The sequence below is a fragment of the Centroberyx affinis genome, unplaced genomic scaffold (assembly GCF_046629955.1).
Source record: "Centroberyx affinis isolate AG114_WGS23_722 - 3 ecotype Tasmania unplaced genomic scaffold, CSIRO-AGI_Caff_v1 ptg001190l_1, whole genome shotgun sequence".
Classification (NCBI taxonomy): domain Eukaryota; kingdom Metazoa; phylum Chordata; class Actinopteri; order Beryciformes; family Berycidae; genus Centroberyx; species Centroberyx affinis.
Genome location: NW_027279714.1, coordinates 232,501 through 252,237, shown reverse-complemented (window position 1 = coordinate 252,237; position 19,737 = coordinate 232,501). Strand labels below are relative to the sequence as shown.

General features: G+C 43.0%; 1 protein-coding gene across 1 annotated transcript; it reads right to left on the bottom strand.

Moving 5' to 3' along the window:
- Positions 1-4,369: 4,369 nt before the first annotated feature.
- On the bottom strand, positions 4,370-19,712 carry LOC139648310 (heparan-sulfate 6-O-sulfotransferase 3-B-like). Its single transcript, XM_071524390.1, has 2 exons — positions 19,171-19,712; positions 4,370-5,132 (listed from the first exon to the last, which is right to left on the bottom strand). The coding sequence occupies exons 1-2, from the start codon at positions 19,710-19,712 to the stop codon at positions 4,370-4,372; spliced, it is 1,305 nt and encodes a 434-aa protein (XP_071380491.1).
- Positions 19,713-19,737: the final 25 nt, after the last annotated feature.

Here is a 19,737-nt window from a genome sequence, read left to right as displayed (position 1 = left end):
ATTGTTTTCACCCTCACCCCCCCTTGTATATTAATGTACAGATATGTGTAGGCCTATGCTGCCCATCTTCAGTTAATAGACCATTTTTGAGCTTACATCACATTCAGGGTGGGAAACTACTGTTGTGTACCAAGATGCAAACGTCAGGAATCAGACAAACATCATTACATAGATTCCCCACTGAAAGACGAAACAAATGGACCCTGGTTTTCACATTTTAAGGTGATATAATTGCCACTGCTGGAATTTAGCCTACGTAGCTAGCTAGTAGCTGACTAGTAAGCTAGCTAACTGACCTGCTAAATTCAAGCAGATTTAGTTGTTCCCAAGTTTGCTAGCTAATTAGCTAATCTTCCGCAGAGGTTCCCACCCTGAGTATTCAAAATGGCCACTGTGGGAATAGTTATTCTCTACTGGTGTATCAAACCCCACTGCTGTGCTGTTGAGCGGTCTCAGATGTAGCCCATCTATCTCAAGATTTTACTCAAATGTTGAAATGTTAAAAGAAAAAATTATGCACAATTATTACATGTACTTATTAAACATTTAGCATATTACGTATATGTACTCATTAAAATTCTATTTTATGAGCTTATCATCAAACCTCCCTCTTGGATGCACTGAAACACAAAAACAACTAGAGGATGATTATTTTCGATTATAAAAGAGAGACTATATCAATCATCTAGGCTTGCTGCATTTGTCTGTATTGCATCTCCTGTACAGAGGTAAAATGATTTTACAGCCCAGCACCTACTGTAGCTACTGATCTGTGAAAGACTCTGGGCTTGTATCTCAGCACTTAGCTCAGTTCTCTTTGCAGAAGCATTCACCTTCCCCATGAGCTAACAAGGAGTTCAGCATATTCCTCATTTTGAAAGTATGCTGCTCCATACTGCAGTACAGCAGAGCACTAAGATCAGAAGGACCAAAGGATTTGGATTTGAGTTCTATTAAGAGGGCATTAATACTACATAACACAGAATTTACTCCATTTTTCACTGTTGACATTTAAAGGAGACGTTTTCGTGAGTAAGAGCAGAAGCTGTACATCAAACATCAGTTTATGTTCATCTAACACAAACCTCCCGGAACAAATTCTCCCTGTCAACAGAGAGACATCCTCTACAGATAAAGGAAGCTGTTATGTTATTTGTCCGTCACTCAGAGGGTTGCAAACTGAATGCTTCATCCTGGACACCATATGTCGTTTTACTGCTTCTTTGCCTTTCCTGGTTCATGGTTGAGTTCACATTTCAAAACAATTACTCAGTGGTGTCACATCACAAGGGTTTGAACTTCACCTTTGTGTTTCAGTATGTCAACATAGGCCATATGGTGGTTGCTTTTAGCCAAAGCACTATGCACCAAAATTAAGGCTGAACGATACTTGACAAAAAATCAAATTGCGATTACTTGACAAAATATTGCAATTACAATAAGCAACATTCTACTTAGTTTTAACATGGGGGTTGGCACTTGACCACCATGAAAACCAGAATATAAACTACTCACCAAGATTCAGTCTATTTTCATGGCCTCATTCAAATGAATGGGAAGTAAAAATCCGAACGCTACAAACTTGTCCAGCATCTTGGTGATTCGTTTATATTCTGGCTTTCATAATGGTCAAGTGCCGAATAACCCCCATGTTAAAACTAAGTGGAATATTGCTTTAAACTGCGATTCATATCGTCACAAGTTTTTCTTCTCAGAATTTTTTTCGAACTTAAAATTGTTTAAAGAAAAGTGATTTCGTAACAAAAAAAATAAAAAATAGATGTCAGTGTGCAGAATTTACTGAGTTTGAGTATGATGAAAGGTTTTTACCAATATTGTACTTGATTCATGGACCAAAGATTACCTGGAGCACTAAAACACCTTCTTTAGAAATCCATTTTAGACACCCCGCTCTCTTAAAGGATAACGCTGGTGTTTTTTAATGCATTTCTTATCATCAACAAATCCTATGAAAATAACTAAATCAACAATGCGTTTGCTCTACTCTCATTACTTTCCAACTTCCCATGTTCGTTTTTTGGCTTCAACCTGGAAGTCATTGGCTCCAATTGTAAGCTAAAAACCTTGAAATACATCTCACAAAGATATAGTTTCTATTTTAAAAATCGCTGTTACCACGAAAAGTCAGGCTGTTGTAGTTATTACCAAATCAAATTCAAATGGGAACAAATTCTTCATTACGCCGGGGACTATTTTCTGTGCTACGGAACTACTTTCCTGAGATCGACAACGTGTTTATGGTCGGCTTATTAAGTTGTTTGAGGAAAAAGTCAGCTGGCCCGGTGAATCGCGATGATGAAATATGTTGCTCAGAGCAACGGCATGTCTCTTTGACGTGTTTTTAATCGTTTTTTTAATACAATGGAGTTCTATGGCTGCTGGGACATGGCTGCATTGGGCATCGGCTACATGGACGAGGCTTGTTGGCAAAACAAAATCATTGCTGATATTGTTATTTTCATAGGATTTGTTGACGGTAAGAAATGCATTAGAAAACACCAGCCTTATCCTTTAAGCAATTAATTGCAGCCTCTGCGATTTGGAAATTGCAGAAGTTCATATTGCGATTTCGATTGTTTTTCGATTAATTGTTCAGCTCTAACCAAAAGTGAGACCAGTGAGTGAATTAAGCCTCCATTAGTGCCATGCTCTCCCCGTTATGTTATGCAGGACCACAGGAACATTGCACTAAAAGGGATCTGGATAGCATCAAGAGCAATTGTGCAATTATTACGACATTTAAAGTTACATCTGTGGGTGTCTGTGGTCACTTTTTGTACGTGCAATGTTTCTTGTGATTTTACAAGATTCAAAGCAAAATCCATTCTTTACCATCCTGATTATCATAGGCTTATATAATTCTAACCTTTCTCTCTTAACATGGTGTGTTGGTAGAATAAGGACTGCAGCTGGGGATGGAAAGGCTATTTTAATCTGAGGACATAGACATTTCCTCTTCCGCCTCCTAACCCATCTCCTCCTCCTCATTCTCCCTCTCACCCATGAACAAAGGCCTATGTGGAGTGGTCGGGAACCGCATATTACAGCCAGAATTTCCTGAAAATAGGACATTAATATTAAACTATCATTTAGGCAATTGACTCTCAGGGGGCTCTTGTCTGTGCAAATGTGTTGAAGTAGAGCATTCTTCTGCGGGAATGCAAAGGGAACTTCAATAGAGCTAAGTACTGTATGTTGCCAGATTACAGAGGAAAAAGCATTCAGCAAGCCTCTGGGCTCCTTTTATTTTCTGCTGTGCCAGAGTCATGGTCAATTGAACTTTAAATGATCAATTTGGAAGCGAAGTGCCCATAATCAACGCCTAATGGTGGAAATACCAATGTTCTTTCCCTCTGATGTAAGAGCGCTGAAATTGGCTCTGACAGCCTGTCTTTCAGGCCTGCAGCACTCCCCTCTCCTTCTTGAGAAAAGCCTCATCAATGTGTGTCAATGTGTGTGTGTGTGTGTGTGTGCGTGTGTGTGTGTGTGTGTGTGTGTGTGCGCACGCGCGCATATGGAAGAAGTTGGCACACAGCATGAAGATTTCAGATTTTTATGGACAGAACATGCTGTGAAAAGGAGCAAGGCAGAACACGTGCACGCACACATGCGCACCAAGGAGTCGGTTCATTATGGAAAACTTAAAATCAATGGATGCTGCATATTTTTATTGAACAGATTTCCTGCAAAGAAATTGCCTCCATATTTTATGTACACAGCAGCCTAACCAATCAGAAAAACACACTGCAGAATATTGCCATGTTTGTGCTTTGATATTTTTATGAAGCCAAACACCACAGATTAACTACAATATTTCACTGATCAACACAGCGCTAGATCACAAACATGACACAGAGGATCTTTCAAGTCATCCAACATATCGAAAATATCCTAAAATTGGCCTTCAACTTTCTCCAGCATGAAGCGCGTTATTTTTTCCAACAGTCTTGCTAATAATTAGCCAAAATTTAAGGAATATTGCCACTGCTTTGAGAACAGTAAGCAATCGCTGATGAATAAATAAATACAAATTTCACATGATCGCAGTGCCAAAAACAATTGACCATAACTAAGAAAAAACATGAACATAAATACAAAACGCTTCTGTTGCCATGACAAATACATCCATCATAAATATTAAGACACCATTCGGCAGTCCGACATAGCGCTATGCGGGCTGAGTCAAAGGCTTGGCAGATTCACAGCAGGAGAACAGCAGAGGCATGAGAGAGGGAGACGGAGGGAGATGAAGGAGGGAGGAGAATAAAGCACAATCAATCAAACAGCAATCAGTCAGTGCATTGGTGCTTTTGGTTCCTGTTCTCGGTTCCTGCGGCTCCTGTTCTGCTCACCACCGCACCACCTGGCTGCTGTAGTCCTCTGTGGTGGCTCTTTCCTCCAGCCCCTTGCCTTCCTCCCCCTCCTCCTCCTCCTCCTCCTCCCCCCCTCCTCCCAGTCTCCACAGCTCAGCCAGATAGGTCCTGTGCATCCGCTGCCTCTGCTGCCTCTCCTGCCGCCTCCTGAGCCGCTCCTCCTGGTGCTGCCGCTGCCGGCTGTACTGGTAGCGGCGCAGGAACAGCTCCTTGGCGTACTCGTACAGCTCCACGTCGAGCGCGTTCAGCCCCTCGATGCGCCACCGCACCTTCTCGCTGATCCCGACGCTGGCGGCGCGCGTGCTGTTGATCTGCGTGAAGGCCTGGATGAAGCGCAGGCCGAACGTCCGCTCGAACAGGTACTGCGTCTTGCGCTGGAACTCCGTCAGGCCGTAGAAGGCCATGTTGCGCAGGTTGGCCTTGGCGCTGGCGAGCAGCACGCGGCCTCGCTCCAGCTCGCTCATGGAGGACATGTTGTAGCAGCCCACCAGGCTGAGGTCGGCCAGCATGCGCACCTGCCGGTTGTTGGCCAGGTTCGAGGGGCAGTTCATGAACTCTGCCAGGGTGACGCCGGTCCAGTCTTCGCCGCTGTAGCAGGCGGGGAGCTCGTCCTGCGTGGGCAAGCGGCCGTCGCACATGTGGAGGGCGGTTTTCCACGTGGCGCCGCGCTGCACGTGTTTCCACTCACTGAGGTAGCGGGACACGGGGTCGCGCAGCATGGTGATGTAGTAGAAATTCCTGCAGAGGGAGACAAAGAGATACATGAGCTGATATTGTACATCAGACTTCTCATATCCTGTTGAGAAAGGAATATGAGTTGGAGGAAATATCACAAGACTGGAAGCAGATAGATAGATACATGTTGAAAATGTGACAGATGGGGATTTAAATGAAAAACATTTGGTTCGTCGGAGGCTGTGAGAGAATACTGGCATAGAAAGCAATGCAAATGAATGAAGAATGGCCCACTTATCAAAGCATGCACAACATATAATATCCAGCAGGCATCAATTTATTCTTAACATACCGTTATGCAAAGATCACTGGAGGATTTTTCTCACCAAACCCATTTACTTATGCCTACATCACATTTTTTTTCTCATCTTCAGCACCTTCCATGTTTCTTTGTGACTGTGATTTTCTTTGAACTGCACTTCAGTAATCACTGTGAACCATCCCCACAAAAATGTACTAAAGAACGCAGCTTTTCGCTCGTATCTTTTGAGCTCGCTGATGGCTGGCGTAACAGTGAGGCGGTTGAAGGAATTGCTAAGTTTTCTTCTAAAGGAAAAGGACACAGATACAAAAGGGGAAAATTGAAAATGTTGGTCTCGCGCTCACAGACCGCAGTGACCTTACTCTGTCAGGAAGAAATGAAAAAGAACGCGGAAAAAAAATACCTTAACATTTTATTCCTTTCATTACATAGAGGTGTAATTCATTTCCTGGGTCCACTCAATCAATAGATAAATAAAGAATTCAGCAACATTTTATAGCAACGCTGAGGAATATTCCTTTTTAAATCTTATTTCATGAATGGTCCATCTTCAATACACAATATATCCCCAGTCCCCAGGTACTATCTTTTAACTTGTTGATGTTTCTTTCCTGAACTACCTGTAACCCTGTTGGCGTTCTGTAGTCTCCATCTGAGTTTCTCTCGATACGAGAATCTCCCCATGGGCTGAATTTGGCCAGGAAGAGCGTGGACCGCTGCGGGGAGCTGGACGGGCTCCCAAAAGTAGATTCCTGGTTTGTGTGTTTCTTTGTGTATACACATATATCTGAGCCTCAGTGCCTGTGTAATTTGTGTGTGTGTGTGTGGTTTTTGAGTGGGTGAGGGACAGTTTGGACTATTTGTGTTGACAAATAAAGGCAGTGCCAAGATACACGCTTGCACATGCATTCATGCACACACGCGCGCACACACACACATACACACACATCCCCATACCTCGAGGCATTGGAGAAGATTTGGGCCTCATCTATGCCTGGCTGAAGAAAGTAGGAAGAGCGGAAGCTTTGACCACCGTCTGCCTCAATGTCAGTTGACTGACAGTCACTAAAAAATGACTGATCAGCTGCACAGCAAAAAATATCCATCTCACCAAGTCAATTTGGTCTCAACGTCTTATTTTTCTATTACCTTTTATCAGCGTTTAGCGACCAAGGAATTGCAGCATCGACAAGTCCTGTAATTGGCAAAAATAATAAAATCACATTTCCACAATAGAGATGAGTAAAGTAGCTAATTAGAGCAGAGATCCAACAGACACGTCTAGCGAAGACGTAATATGTCACCACGCAAAATAGTGGAATAATAATACTGCTTAATCATTGGGTTTTTTGGCTTGAGAACAAAATGCCTTGCGACGCCTGTCGCTCGCTCACATCTCTGTCCTCCATCATTGAGCTGTAGAAAATAAGAGAAGGTGGGGGAGTCGGGGGCGGGCAGGGAGCTTTTGTTCCAAAACAGAGTCCGGGCCGGAAAGTGAGTTTTGAAAGCCAGGAATCTCAGCAGCTGCTGAAGTAATCGTTGACTCACTGCCTGGTATTGATCAACAACTCTATCAAACCCCCGCAGATACAGTATATTATGGTCATTTTGTGCTATGGAGCAGCTAAAATCTTACTGCAACTTTAAAGCAACTGAAAAATCTGCCAATGGAGTAAGATCATTTCACTTGTTTCTAATGTCATTTAACTTGTTTCCAACAAATTTTTTAATCAAGTAATGGTATCACAAATAAGGCTAATCACTCCACTAATATGAAGACACTGTCACTTGATTCAAGAAAATTCTTGATAGAGGTTGATTTGTACTATAAACAATCAAAAATGACCTCACTCCCTTGGCAGATTTTTTTTATTTGCTTTAAGATAAATGAGACACTAGACATACAAGACTAAATGACTTGTTAAGATGGATATTTCTGGCACTGCAAATGCTTTCATCAAACCTTTGTTGGGTGAAACTGCCACCTGTGCTTAAGAATGATTTGAAATTTTGTATTGGTGTGTTAAAACACAGTGATCGCCATTGGTCTAGTCTCCTCACTTTGAATCTGCCCTGCTTTACAGTGCAGCAAGCCTGTGAAACTTGGGACAATGGCAGTATCTGTACAGTCTGTAATTGTTTGGGACTTTGAGAAATTAAAAGACAAGCTGTGTTGCTGACCTTTGGATGCGAGGAGTGCACAGTGAAACACAACCCTAAAAGGTCAACAATTTAGTAATTATTGTCAGATGACAGACAACAATCGGCTGTGATATCTGGCAAAGTGTGTGCTACAATGATATGATGGCAGAGCACACTCACAGACACGCACTCCACCCACAGATAATGGCCATCCACAGCAGAGGATAAGTGAATTATAAAGCCATCTTCGCCTTGCTGGGCGGACACCACTAGACACACCAACGCTCACAAAGCTGCCTTTGTTGTACTTCCTTTGAGACAGCTCGGTCTTTTCCTCCTCCATTGCCTATCATCTATCTGTACAGCTAACCACAAGACAGCCGGATCAATAAATGTCCATGCAACCCAGCCTTTCGGAGTCTGCACTTTCATCGTGACCTATTGACAAAGAGCAGCAAATGTCAAAGCTCTCCTCTTACTCATGTCAGGGACAGCGGCGGGGTCAGATTAAGAAGGTCAAGAATGATTACTTGTTGGGTGAATGGTTGAGGTTTTGTCATGCAGGAAACGCAGAGCCAGACTTAACAGCAAGTCTAATTTTGAACTAGCATTTCACTATGTTTATTACACTGGAGAATGACTATGGCTTCACCAGTAGGTGGGGCTCTGCAGGGACACTCTGACCCAAATGTCTAAAAAGCGCTTTAAGCAAAAACACATCACTCCAAAAGGGAATTTCTTATGCGCTTTGTAAATTCTCTGATGTGCTTTTAATCTTTTTTAAATTCTCCAGTGTTCGTGTGAAGCCCACTCTGCATATCTAAATGAAAAGCACTGCTGAAATCATCTTCCACGTTTGTCTGATACAGCATGTTGGTTGATGAGGCTTTACTGAGCTAAAACAACAATCTCCGCCATCCATTTCCCTCTAAGCGTCATTTGTCATCTGCCACGGCTCGCTCGTTGCTGATGTTGAAGCTCTCTGGAAACGGGCTAAATGGCTCTCAGGCTTTCAGACATGAACACAGAACAAAGTGGGAACATTTTTGGTGTGCTCCCTCTCTAGTAGGTACCTGACTCACTGGGCAAAAATCTGACACTCTCAGAGAGATTTGAATGAATATATAACACAGGAGATAAGAGCCTCTGGGATACAATAGGAGAGTCATTGTCAACTTGTCAACACACAACTGTGCGTGCGTGTGTGTGTGTGTATGTGAGCGTGCATGGTTGTGCCTTTACATGTGTGTATTCCTAAAGGTTAGGCTAATTCACCTTGTCGCATTTTGCTACCGATCAATCTAACGCCTCATTGTTGCCCTTCTCGCTGCCTGGTCACCTTTCTCCACATTGCAAACCTGCAAACACACTCCTATTGATGCAAACACACTCCTATTGATCCCCCCCCCCCTCTCTCTCTGTCTTTCTCCCTCTCTGATTGTCTCTCGCTCACACTCTCTAAATCACTATCAAAAAGCTCTGCAACAGCTAAAGAGGAAACTTGCAACAAAAGATCAATATCTGCCTTGTTAATTCACTCAATCACTACCATCAAGGACACCATCATGATAAAAGCCTTGATGGAAACCATTTGAAGCTACTGAAGAGGCAGTCCTTATAAAAAGTATCTAACTGTCGGCAATGTTATTTTCCCCCCGTTTTTGAAATTCAAACTGCAGCGTGTTGCTTTGAGTTCAACTGTCCGTGAAGAACGGTTCACCGCTCCACCTCAACATCACACTATTCCATCAAGCCTCGTCCATGAACTATCGCTTTCAAAGCCGTTTCTATCAGCGTTGTTGGGAGAAGAAGCAGTTTTGAACAAGCAGGGGACTGCACATTGATTTCACACCAAAGTCAGGGTGTTGATAACTTGCACAGCTTGAGCAAATAAAGGTGTTTCTGTGCCCACAAGTGATCCCTTAACCATTGCTTCCATGGGGGAATTACTCCGCAAAAAAACCCCCCAAAAACACAATTTTAGGCTTTTCGGCCTCCAGCAACATGCTGTCCCTGACAGTCCTACTTCCCCACCCCAAAAACACTTTCAAAACACCCCTTCGGTTGTGACGACGAGGGCTCTGCTAAAAACTTTTGGGGTGTGAGTCACACTTTATTTCTCACATCTAACAGAAGAGAATCAACTCCCAATCCCTTGGAGGAACGGGAGTATTTTAGGAGGTTTATTTCCTCAGCTCCACTGGGGAGAACACTGCAAAAAATATCCATCTTACCACCAAGTCATTTAACCTAATGCAGATTTTTTTTTAAATATTTTTCACTTCCAATGCAAATCAGCTTGTTTTCTTTGTTCCGGTTTAGGAGTTTGTTTCAAATGTATCTTGTGATTTGTTGTTGGTTTTAAATTCGCTGTTGATTGGCTTGTTACCTGCATGTAGAAGCCTCATAGCCCATTAATGATCGCCCCACCTCCCAAGTGTGAGTATTCATTGTTTCTGTGAGAGGTTATTAGCATTTGTATCTCTCCCTGATGAAGGTTTGTCGGCTGAAACACTCTAAAAGGACGAGCCAGTGAATGAAGGCTTTTAAATATTTTGTGACAAAGAAGAGTTGCCTTGGTACCTTTTTTCAATATGCAAATCAACATGTTTCAAGAATGTCCTTGAATCAAGTCTGCCTTATTCTGCCTTCTTTTGATAAACTCTGAGAAAACTTTGAGAAATAATGCCACTTGTTTCCAGTGCGGTTTCACTTGTTTCAGGAATTTTCCAGAAACAAGTGAAACTGCATTGGAAACAAGTGGAATTATCTCATCCCATTAGCAAAATGTTTCACTTGTTTTAAGCAAAATAAGACTTTAAGACTCATTATGAGACAAAATCTCTTGTTAAGATGGACATCTTTTGCAGCGGGAATGTGTTTAAGGAGCCGGTCTACATGCTGCCCTTGAACCAGGAGGGATTTTGTGCTTAACATTGTATTTGACAAAGCAGATAAATGGGGCGATTTAAGCTTAGCCAACTTGACTGCGGGAGAATGGATGGCCGCGGAGGAGCAAGTGTAACAAACGGCAAGTGCTGTAAAACACAGCAGAGGGGCGGGGATACAGAAACGGAGAGGGTGAATGAAAAGGTAAATGAGACGAACAGGCAGACTAGCAATTAGACCGGAGAGGCTTGAGCGCCAGCAGCAGGGGGCCTACAGGTTAAAGGGCATTTTAGCGAGATGATTGGGTGAAGCAGCTCAGTTGTAGAGGGACCAAGGAAGTCTCATCACATCAGCCTCTAGACTAGGAGAGGTCAAGCAGGATCCATTTTCACTCATCTCTCTCCGCCTCCCTTACTAATTTAATCTTTGTCTGCCAATTACAGGCAAAACGATCCCTATCCCCATCTGTGCACGACATATTTAACGGCTTCGCTCTCAAACAGGCATGCACACGTGAAAATACACACACACGCACACACACTTGAAACACAATCCACTCTCCCTCTGCCCGAGCCGCGAACGCCAAGCAACTGCATGGTCCATCAATAGTGCACTTTCACCGTCCATTACATGACCCAGTTCCAGGGAGAATAGGCAGGTAGCATTACACGATACATCATATACAGAGAGGGAGAGACAGATTGAGAAGGAGAGAGGAGGAGGAGAGGAGAAGGGGGGGGGGGGGGGTAGAGAGAATGCAAGACTAGCGCTGCACTGTGATCTTCACTGGTCTCAGATATGAGATGCTATTTTGGGCGATAAAGGAAAAGCCCCAGGGATGCTGGTGTAGAGATGAGGGAAACGAGACTGCTTCCAGAAAGATGTGGTGTCCAGGCCGTATGCAAGCGAGGGTGTGAGGATGTGCTTTTGCTGAGGCTAGGCGGCGGATCGGGCGTAAAAAAATATAAACTATCGAGATTACGGGTACAGTTGGTTTTCAAAACGCAGGCACAATAACCGTAGCGTTAAGGACATCCCCGCGCACGCACACACAACAACCTGGCGTGTGCAGCTTAGTAGCTTTAGAGTCTTAGCGCTAACCTTTGCTTGACATCTTAATCTTTGCAGCTTTGTGAAGTGTCAGCCAGTCCTCAAGGTCCATGTAGATATGGCATAGGGAAATGGAAATGGGAGACTTTATTCTGCAAAGGTCACATCTACCCACACAAACTATTGAGCAATTTCTGAAAGGCAATCCACTTCTTAGCACTATGTGAATATCAGGCTGCTTCAAATACTATATGTTTTCTTGCAGCATTCTGAGATTATTTTGCAAGTCTTTGAAACTCGGTGAGTCATTCACAACTTGCAGCCACCAAAAAAATGCATCTCCCTTTAAAATTGCATTACAAAAGATCTGCTTTAAATTGTACCTCTTGAAGTTGTGCTAGACCACAGAATAAACCTCTTACATGTGTTGCAACCTAGTCAATCACAACCTGAGAAAGAAAACAAGAGAGAAAAAGGACTTTGTTGGGAGTGATGTAGAGTTTTGCTTCACAATGACATATCCATCATTTGAAAAAACTGGCAGCTACTCCTGCAGAATGATTGACGGCATAAAATAAAAAACTATTTATGGGGCATTTGAAAGGGTAGCAGATAAGACTTTGCTTGACAAATCATTACTTTCTGCACTGTTTTTTTTTTTTTTACAAAACGGACACACAGTGTTTTGCGAAAGAACTCTTCAATGCAGTCGACAGGTTTCTGTATAAATCTGGACCTCCGGATTAATCCCCCCCTTCCTCCTCCCCGGATAATAAAACCTGTCTTCGACTGCCCCTAATCCCCCTAAGGAGTGTGGAGATTACCAAGATCCTCTGAATATCTCACATTTCTCACAAGAATACAAGACGTTTCTCAGTGTCCTGAAGGGACTGCACTGGGGGGGTTTATTTAAGAGGAAACAATAGGCTTCATTTAGGAAAATGTTCTTCAACTTAATCTTATATTCCACCGTACAATCATTCAATCAAAGAGGAAGACTTTTTAAAAAATGAAATTCCATCTATTGCATTCAAACCCTTCTGAATGATATAAATTAGCTTTATCTTTTGATTTATCAGAGAAAAAAGTCAATGCAGCCCAAAGGCTTTGGTATCAAGATACATTTTTCATAAACCATAAGCTCTCTTTTTGCTTGCCTCTCTCCACAGGGAGGTCAGAGGTCAAGGCAAAACAACGTACCAGGAGTTGGCAGGCATTCAGCGTCTTCCTTAAAGGCTTTTGAGTGACAGAAGACAAAAATACTTGCATTTTTATCTTTTCATGAGGTCTTAAAGACGAGATTCATTTTTTATTTAATTCAGTTCTCGGTTGGGACTGAGTGCCAGGATCATCATCACTCTACTGTGAGGCCTTTGATGAAGGTTACATTTGCGGTGATCTTTGCACATGATATGTGAAGACTTTCATGAGGAGATATTTTTAAGCTCAGGTTCGATGTCATCAACTAGCTGGTGCGGATATATGGCATTGACTCGTGAAGTGTGAAGCTCGTACCTCCGAGCGAGAGAACTCAACATCTGCTATTCACGAACAAACATACCACCTCTTTCACTTGGCCTCCCCCTCTTCATCCTTCCTCCTCATCAGGAAAGTGAGAGAGCACCGGCTGGGGAAATATTCAGTGTACAGCATTGTGAATGTTTAAAAGAACCAAAGATTTTTATGTACTACGTCTGTTTTATCATAAGAGCGTCCCATCCTCCCCAATTCAGACCCTGTAGGTTCGCTCTATTTGCCCAAATGAAATTCTGGTGTCTGGTATGAACACTTCTCCACCGACAGCAAGTGACGAATTGAAACTTAAGAGCGAAATCTCCTAAACAGCAGTGAGCAGCGCTCCGTCCAGAGAAAGCTGGACTCACCAAAGTTTTTCTTTTGTCTCCCTCGTCTCTTTGGTTTCCTTTGGTATAAAGCATCACAGACCGGCCAGGTTGGGAAACAGGAGCGTGCTGTGTGCAGTTCACTGATGTCACATTACAGGATTTTGGGGTTTTGAAGTTCAAATTTTTCAAACAGTTACCTCTCACTGCCATTTGGAGCCACTGTCGTGTGAAGTTGCATTAAAATGAAACTAGCCAGCTGTTAAAAATCTGACCAAATCAACAGTTTCACCATTAGATATTAGCAGACAATCAATGTTCTTGTCACATTCTCTTTTGTGTTGAGGTTTTGGTAACTTGGTCCTGAAGAACATGAGATTAATTAGAAGAAATACTGAAGCTTTCTTTTGAGGTCGTCAGCAACTGGGTTAGTGTGCACCAACTTGATGGGTAAGCAGAGACTGACATTACAATCAAAAGCAATGTTGACTGTAAAAGGGCAGCATTAGTCCTAAAGTATTAAAGAAATACCCTCTTCTCCCAACTGGACACATTTCCTCCATAACATACATCCCACTCTGCCATCTCTTCATATGGCCATCGTGAGCTGAGGATTTAAATTGACTTACTGTAACTGGAAGGAAAGATTAATGTCAGAAACTTGCAACCAGATGTTTTTTCCCCTTATGGCCTGCTATAGATCTCAGTAAAAATGATTTAGCAGGAAGAAACAGAATCACATATCTAAAACATTATGTTTTGATCCCTGCTAAAGCTATAAACCACTATCTACTATTTTAGCATAATTCCATCCACTTCAGCATAAGAGGTCTGACTAGTAAACCTTGTCAACTGCCTGCATAATTAATGTGTATTTCTCAAGCTCATAGTGCCCTTATTGTCGTCGGTAATAGGGTGCCATTGCCAAATTAATAGCTTAAACCAGTAATTCCCCACTGTGTCCAGAATGAACTGGGCTAATTAGACTCAGACTGATCTCTGCTTTGGCCAGCCTACATTCTTGGCTCTGATCTGAAATAATGAGGTCAGTAATAAGGTTACACTCTCTGACTGCTCAGTGTGAGGCCGGCCGCTCAGGACGAACAGGGCGGCTCGGCAATTGAAGCAGGTTTGACGTCTGGCCTACAGCAATTTACAACCTGCTGTGATGTGAATGCTGTAGCCCCATGCTGTGAGCAAAGCCCTGTAGAAGCCAACTGACCAGTGGCGTGCCCATCAAAAACTACTTTAAATGGCCACATGATACGACTCAGCGAGAGGTCCGCATGTTGCAAGGGACGGGGAGAGAAATTGCAGGAAATAGAGTGGATGGGTGGATGGATGGATGGATGGAAATTAACACAGCATATGCTACTAATCATACGTTAAGTGAGGAATGAATGAAGGAAAGAAGAAAGGGTGGAAAGAAGGAACGAACAAACAAATAAATGAACAAAAGTGGGACAGAAGTAAATTACAATGCCTACAGAAAAGGAAGAATCTAAGGGGAAAATTGTGAATGCGTGCCGTCTCAGTATGGATCTCTTAGCAAATGTGAGAGAATTCTTTAGGACTGGTTTGCTGGAATGTCCTTTAAGCAAGGGCTAGTTTTAGCCAAGTGCTCTGATTAGTCAAAGATGCGTTCAAACCATGCTGCTAATACCCATGAAGCACAGATAGCCATGCTTTAACAAAAATGGAATTGGTTGCTATGCCAACTCTTCTGGTAACCATGGAGCTAATTAGTGATCATTCTCTTGTTCTCCTGGTTTTTTATTCTTATGCATGTACTCTGAGGAAACTTTTCAGACTCTACACACACCGTCACACCCATGATCACGGCAAAGAAGAAAGAATATTACTGCTGAACTGCACCAATGGGGGTGCAGTTCTGGGAAAAACAAGAAATACCATGCTGTCACATTCACAGTGTTCATGTCTGATATACTGCAGCCATCTAGTGTAGATGTTTTTATATTGGTAGGTAGTGGACGAGAGAGGTGACCCTCAAGGTGCCTATGAAGTGACCTAGAGCTCAAAAGCAGACAGATGGTGGTTCTGTATTCAGAACACACCAGAAGGCCAACATACACAAAATATTAGGAAGCTTATCATGAAGCGCACTGACGAGGTGAATCCAGCTAAAAGCCATTATCCCTTATTGATTTCCCTTATTAAATCTATAGCAATCACAAAGGAGGAGACGTAAATAAAGAGAAGCAGATGAGTTAGAAAAGGATTTTGAAGCTTCGAGATGTGGATTGGGGCTACAACTCAATATCAGGAAGATGTTCCTCAGATTTTGTATTTTCAATGTAGATGCTGGAGACTTTTAATGGCATTCAGGAATTTTTAAATAGCACTTCAACTCATTTCACACGCCTCTGAGATCCAAATGTATGTATACATTTCACCAGAGGAGGTAGGGGCTCAGCGGATAAAATTAACTTATTTGGGGATGCGACTTTACGTGATGATATATAGGAGATACGTAGGCGTGCCAGAACTTATGCTAGATATCTTGTGAGTCAAGGCAATTTAACAAGTGTGAGGTTTGAAGGCTGAGGAAAGACTTTTTCCTCTGCAAACTACATCACACCCCTGGATCTAGCCTTAAGATAAGTGTGGGCGTGATTCACTCCAGTGATGTTTGATCCCTGACTGTCTGCAGTCCCATCGCTCCATGTGACTTATATAAGAAGAGAGTCATCCTACAATATCCACATGCTATCACTGAGTCGGATTGTTTTTCGCGTACTCTCTGAGACTTGGAGAAATGGGTTTTTTAAGTGCTTTATAGATCAAAATGGGGGATATTGTGGGAAATCGGTTTGGTCCTGTGTAGTAGTCTTGTAATCGATGCTTACCTATAAAGCGATGGGGATTATATACCGCAAAAACAACTAGAATATACTTTCACCTCTCTTATCCCTATGACGCATACAGCTAAAAAGAGAGGGATCAGGACCAAAATACAAACAAATCTACCAAAGCAGAGTTATCTTACAGAGTAAACAGAATAACAGTAAATACTGTAATATTAAGCAGCGACATCCCTTGATAACACAGATGCAAAAGTACACACACGCACGCACACGCACGCACACAGTTTCAATCCCCCTGCTGCCATCATCATGCGCATCACAGTGCATCATGGAGGGGCTACATAGCCCGAAGTGACAGCAGAAGAGCCTTTCAGGTCTGATAAAGCTGCAGTATGAATCCTCATGGCAACAGATCATTGAGTGCAGGATGAGCAGTGAATAGACTTTATTTAGCGTTTAATTTAAAATGACAGGAAGGCTATACTTAATTGTTCTTCTATTTCCAGGCCAATCAGTGCTGCTTAGTTCCCCCGATTTTTTTTTTTTTTTTTTGAAAGTCCGTGGACAGAAAATCAACCAGCCATTATCCTCACGAAATGAGAGCTTCATGTGACGGATTCATGGCTACTGAATGAGTCATGACTCATGGTGCGTTTGGTTCAAACTTGATACCTTGCTCTAAAATGTATCTAGACATCCCCTCTGCTATTGTTCCCTGCATCTGGTCACAGGTAATGGATGTGCGCACATGACTCCCATACTACTGAAATATCACGACACCAAAGTATTAAAAATATATGTCTCACAGAGGACAGTAGATTGTTTTCATAACATTAATATAGAAAAAGATGCGTTACAAAATCCATATTTTGAAGAATATAATGACAAAAGAAGCAAAACAAATGTAATGACGAATGAAGATGATGAATGAAAGATGATAAAGAAAAGAGCTTCTTAGCAATCAGTGCCATTAAACTGCTTCTGTATCTATTTTGGACTGATCAAAGTATCCAGTGTGTATCCGGAGGTTCAGCAAGCATCCGCCCTGCTGAAGTGTCCTTGAGCAACACACTGAATCCCCACCAGCTGCAGGCTGCTGTTCAGTAGCTGAGCTTGACCTCTGACCTCCCTGTGGAGGGGGCAAGCAGAAAGAGTATTTCCCTGCGGGCATCAATGAAGTAACAAGAACTTTTCATGATTCCTTGGTGCGGTATTATATTATATGAGATATTATCCGGTGCTGTGATACTTGATCTGGTATAGTATTGTATGATATCATGACAACCCAACGTAAAGTTGTCAGTGTTTCTGTAAATCCACACCCATAACAGTTAATTTAACACTTATCAGCAATATGAGTGGACAAACAGCTCCCCAATCAACACTTGTCAACTCAAAATAATAGGTCTAGTCACTGAAAAATCAACACTGGAAAATTTGATGTGTAGCGTGGATTCAGTCCAATCTCGACAATCAGTCATGAGGCCAAATCGTGGCTGTAATCAGCTTAAAAGTCATGTACACAGCAAATTTCCCAGCGTTAATAAGTGTTGATTTATCCGGTGACAATTATTTGGAGTTGACAAGTGTTGATTGGAGAGTTGTTTGTCCTCCCATGGAGCTGATATGGCTCGGGGGCGGCTGGTCAAAACTATCTAAGCGTGTTAAATTAACTGATGGCTGGCATACAGGACGGCCCTTTAAGTTCAGGGATTGGAGAAGGCCCTCGCCGCCCTCATCGACCCTCTTTAACTCTCCGCAGCATATGGAGATTTGCTCTCTGAACCAACTAAAAGGCAAATTGGCTTCAACACGCGAGCGGCACACCTCAGAGGACCCTGCCCTTCTTAAGTGATTTACTCCCTTAAGCTTAATTGCATTGCTTCTGTAATTACAGGAAATTGAAACAGGCCTTCAGCTGGGGAGAACAGCCGGTCGACTGGCTCTGTTTTCTCAGTGTGATGGAGGCGATTGTCGGGAGCTGTGCTGCGCTGAGAACATATGCCACTTGGTGTACACTTTTACACCACTGCAGCTTTAAAAAGCACTACGGCACTATGCATTACACTCTAATAAGTGCATACATTTTGAGCAAGGGCGGTCCTGGTGGGAACTGAGTGCCTAAATGTAGCAGTGTTCGTGCCATGACCTACACAGGACTCAAGACAAATAGGTTTTTGTCTTTCACCTCCTGGATTGTCCCTCTTTGTGTCAGAAACATGATGCTCAAACTGTGCTATAGTTCAGGATGGCTGCTGTATCATTAAAGCCAGCAGAGCACAAGATAATATGTGATCAGTGTGGTATTGATAAGTTGTTTAGCTGGAGGCAGGTGCATTAGGCTACAGTCTGCATGCTGGTCGTCTCTGCAATGCGCTAAGTAAGGATTAAGGGCAAACGTTGGACCAACGCTTCCCAACAGATTTGAGTGTAAGACTGAGGAAAAGACTTGGAATAAAGGGAGTGCTGGTGGATGGGTGGGTGGGTGAGTGAGTGAGTGAGTAAATGACTGAGTGAGCAAGCAAGTGAATATGTGAGTGAGTGACTGACTGAATGTTGAGTGAGTAAATAAGTGAGTGAGGGAGTGAATGAATGAGAGTGACTGATTACTGACTGATTGAATCAAGTGTGAGTGAGTGAGTGAGTGAGTGACTGAGAGAATGAGTGTGTGAGTGAGTGAGTGAGTGACCGAATACTGAGTGAATGAGTAAATGAATGAGAGTGAGTGAGACAATTAGAAAATTATTGAATGAGTAAATGAATGAGAGTGAGTGAGAGAATTAGAAAATTATTGAATGAGTAAATGAATGAGTGAGTGAATATTGACTGATTAAATACTGACTAACTGACTTAATATTGACTGACTGAATACGGAGTGAGTGAGTGAGTGAGTGAGTGAGTGAGTGACTGACTGACTGACTGACTGACTGACTGACTGACTGACTGACTGACTGACTGACTGACTGACTACTGTCTGAATTAATTAGCGACTGCCCGACTGACTGCCATTACACTTGACCCACAGCTCTCACCTTTTGCTCTTCTGGACATTCTTCTTGTCCCTTTTGTTCATCACCACCGGCACACAGTTGGTCAGCTCGGTCCAGTCGGCGTGCAGCCCGCAGCTCCAGCCGGTGGAGAACCGGGAGAACAGCCACGACTCGGCTTTCCCCGGCCGGTGACAGGTGCATTTCCTCTGCCCGGGCATGCAGTCGCACGGCTGCTCCAGCTGGATGTTTTTGACCAGGTGCCGTCCAAACGTCGTCCCGCCAGTCTTTTGTATGTGCAGAAACACTATAACATCGTCTCCTTTGATGTTGAAGTCAACGTGCCGGTCGAGGTCCCGCTCCGTGAAGTTGAATTTGGAGGTGATTTTGGAGGGAAGGTCCTCGTCCCCCTCTGGCTCCGTGTACACAAAGTCGTATCCTGATGAATATCGCTGGAATAATCCTTTCTCCTCACTTTTGAAGTAGCAGGTGTTGCTGTCCGCCGGGCAGACGTACTGGTAGCCGATCATTAAGAAGAGCACCGCCGCGATAGGGATGAAGATGAGTCTGTTGAACTTCTCCTCCATGGTGGAAAACGGTTAAATCACGCCG

What these genes read in the sequence shown, in the direction of transcription:
- LOC139648310 (XM_071524390.1), bottom strand. Translation starts at nt 19,712, where the DNA reads ATGGAGGAGAAGTTCAACAGACTCATCTTCATCCCTATCGCGGCGGTG. An exon ending in AATGTCCAGAAGAGCAAAAG is followed by an intron (nt 5,133 to 19,170) that starts GTGAGAGCTGTG and finishes CTCCCTCTGCAG; the next exon opens with GAATTTCTACTACATCACCA.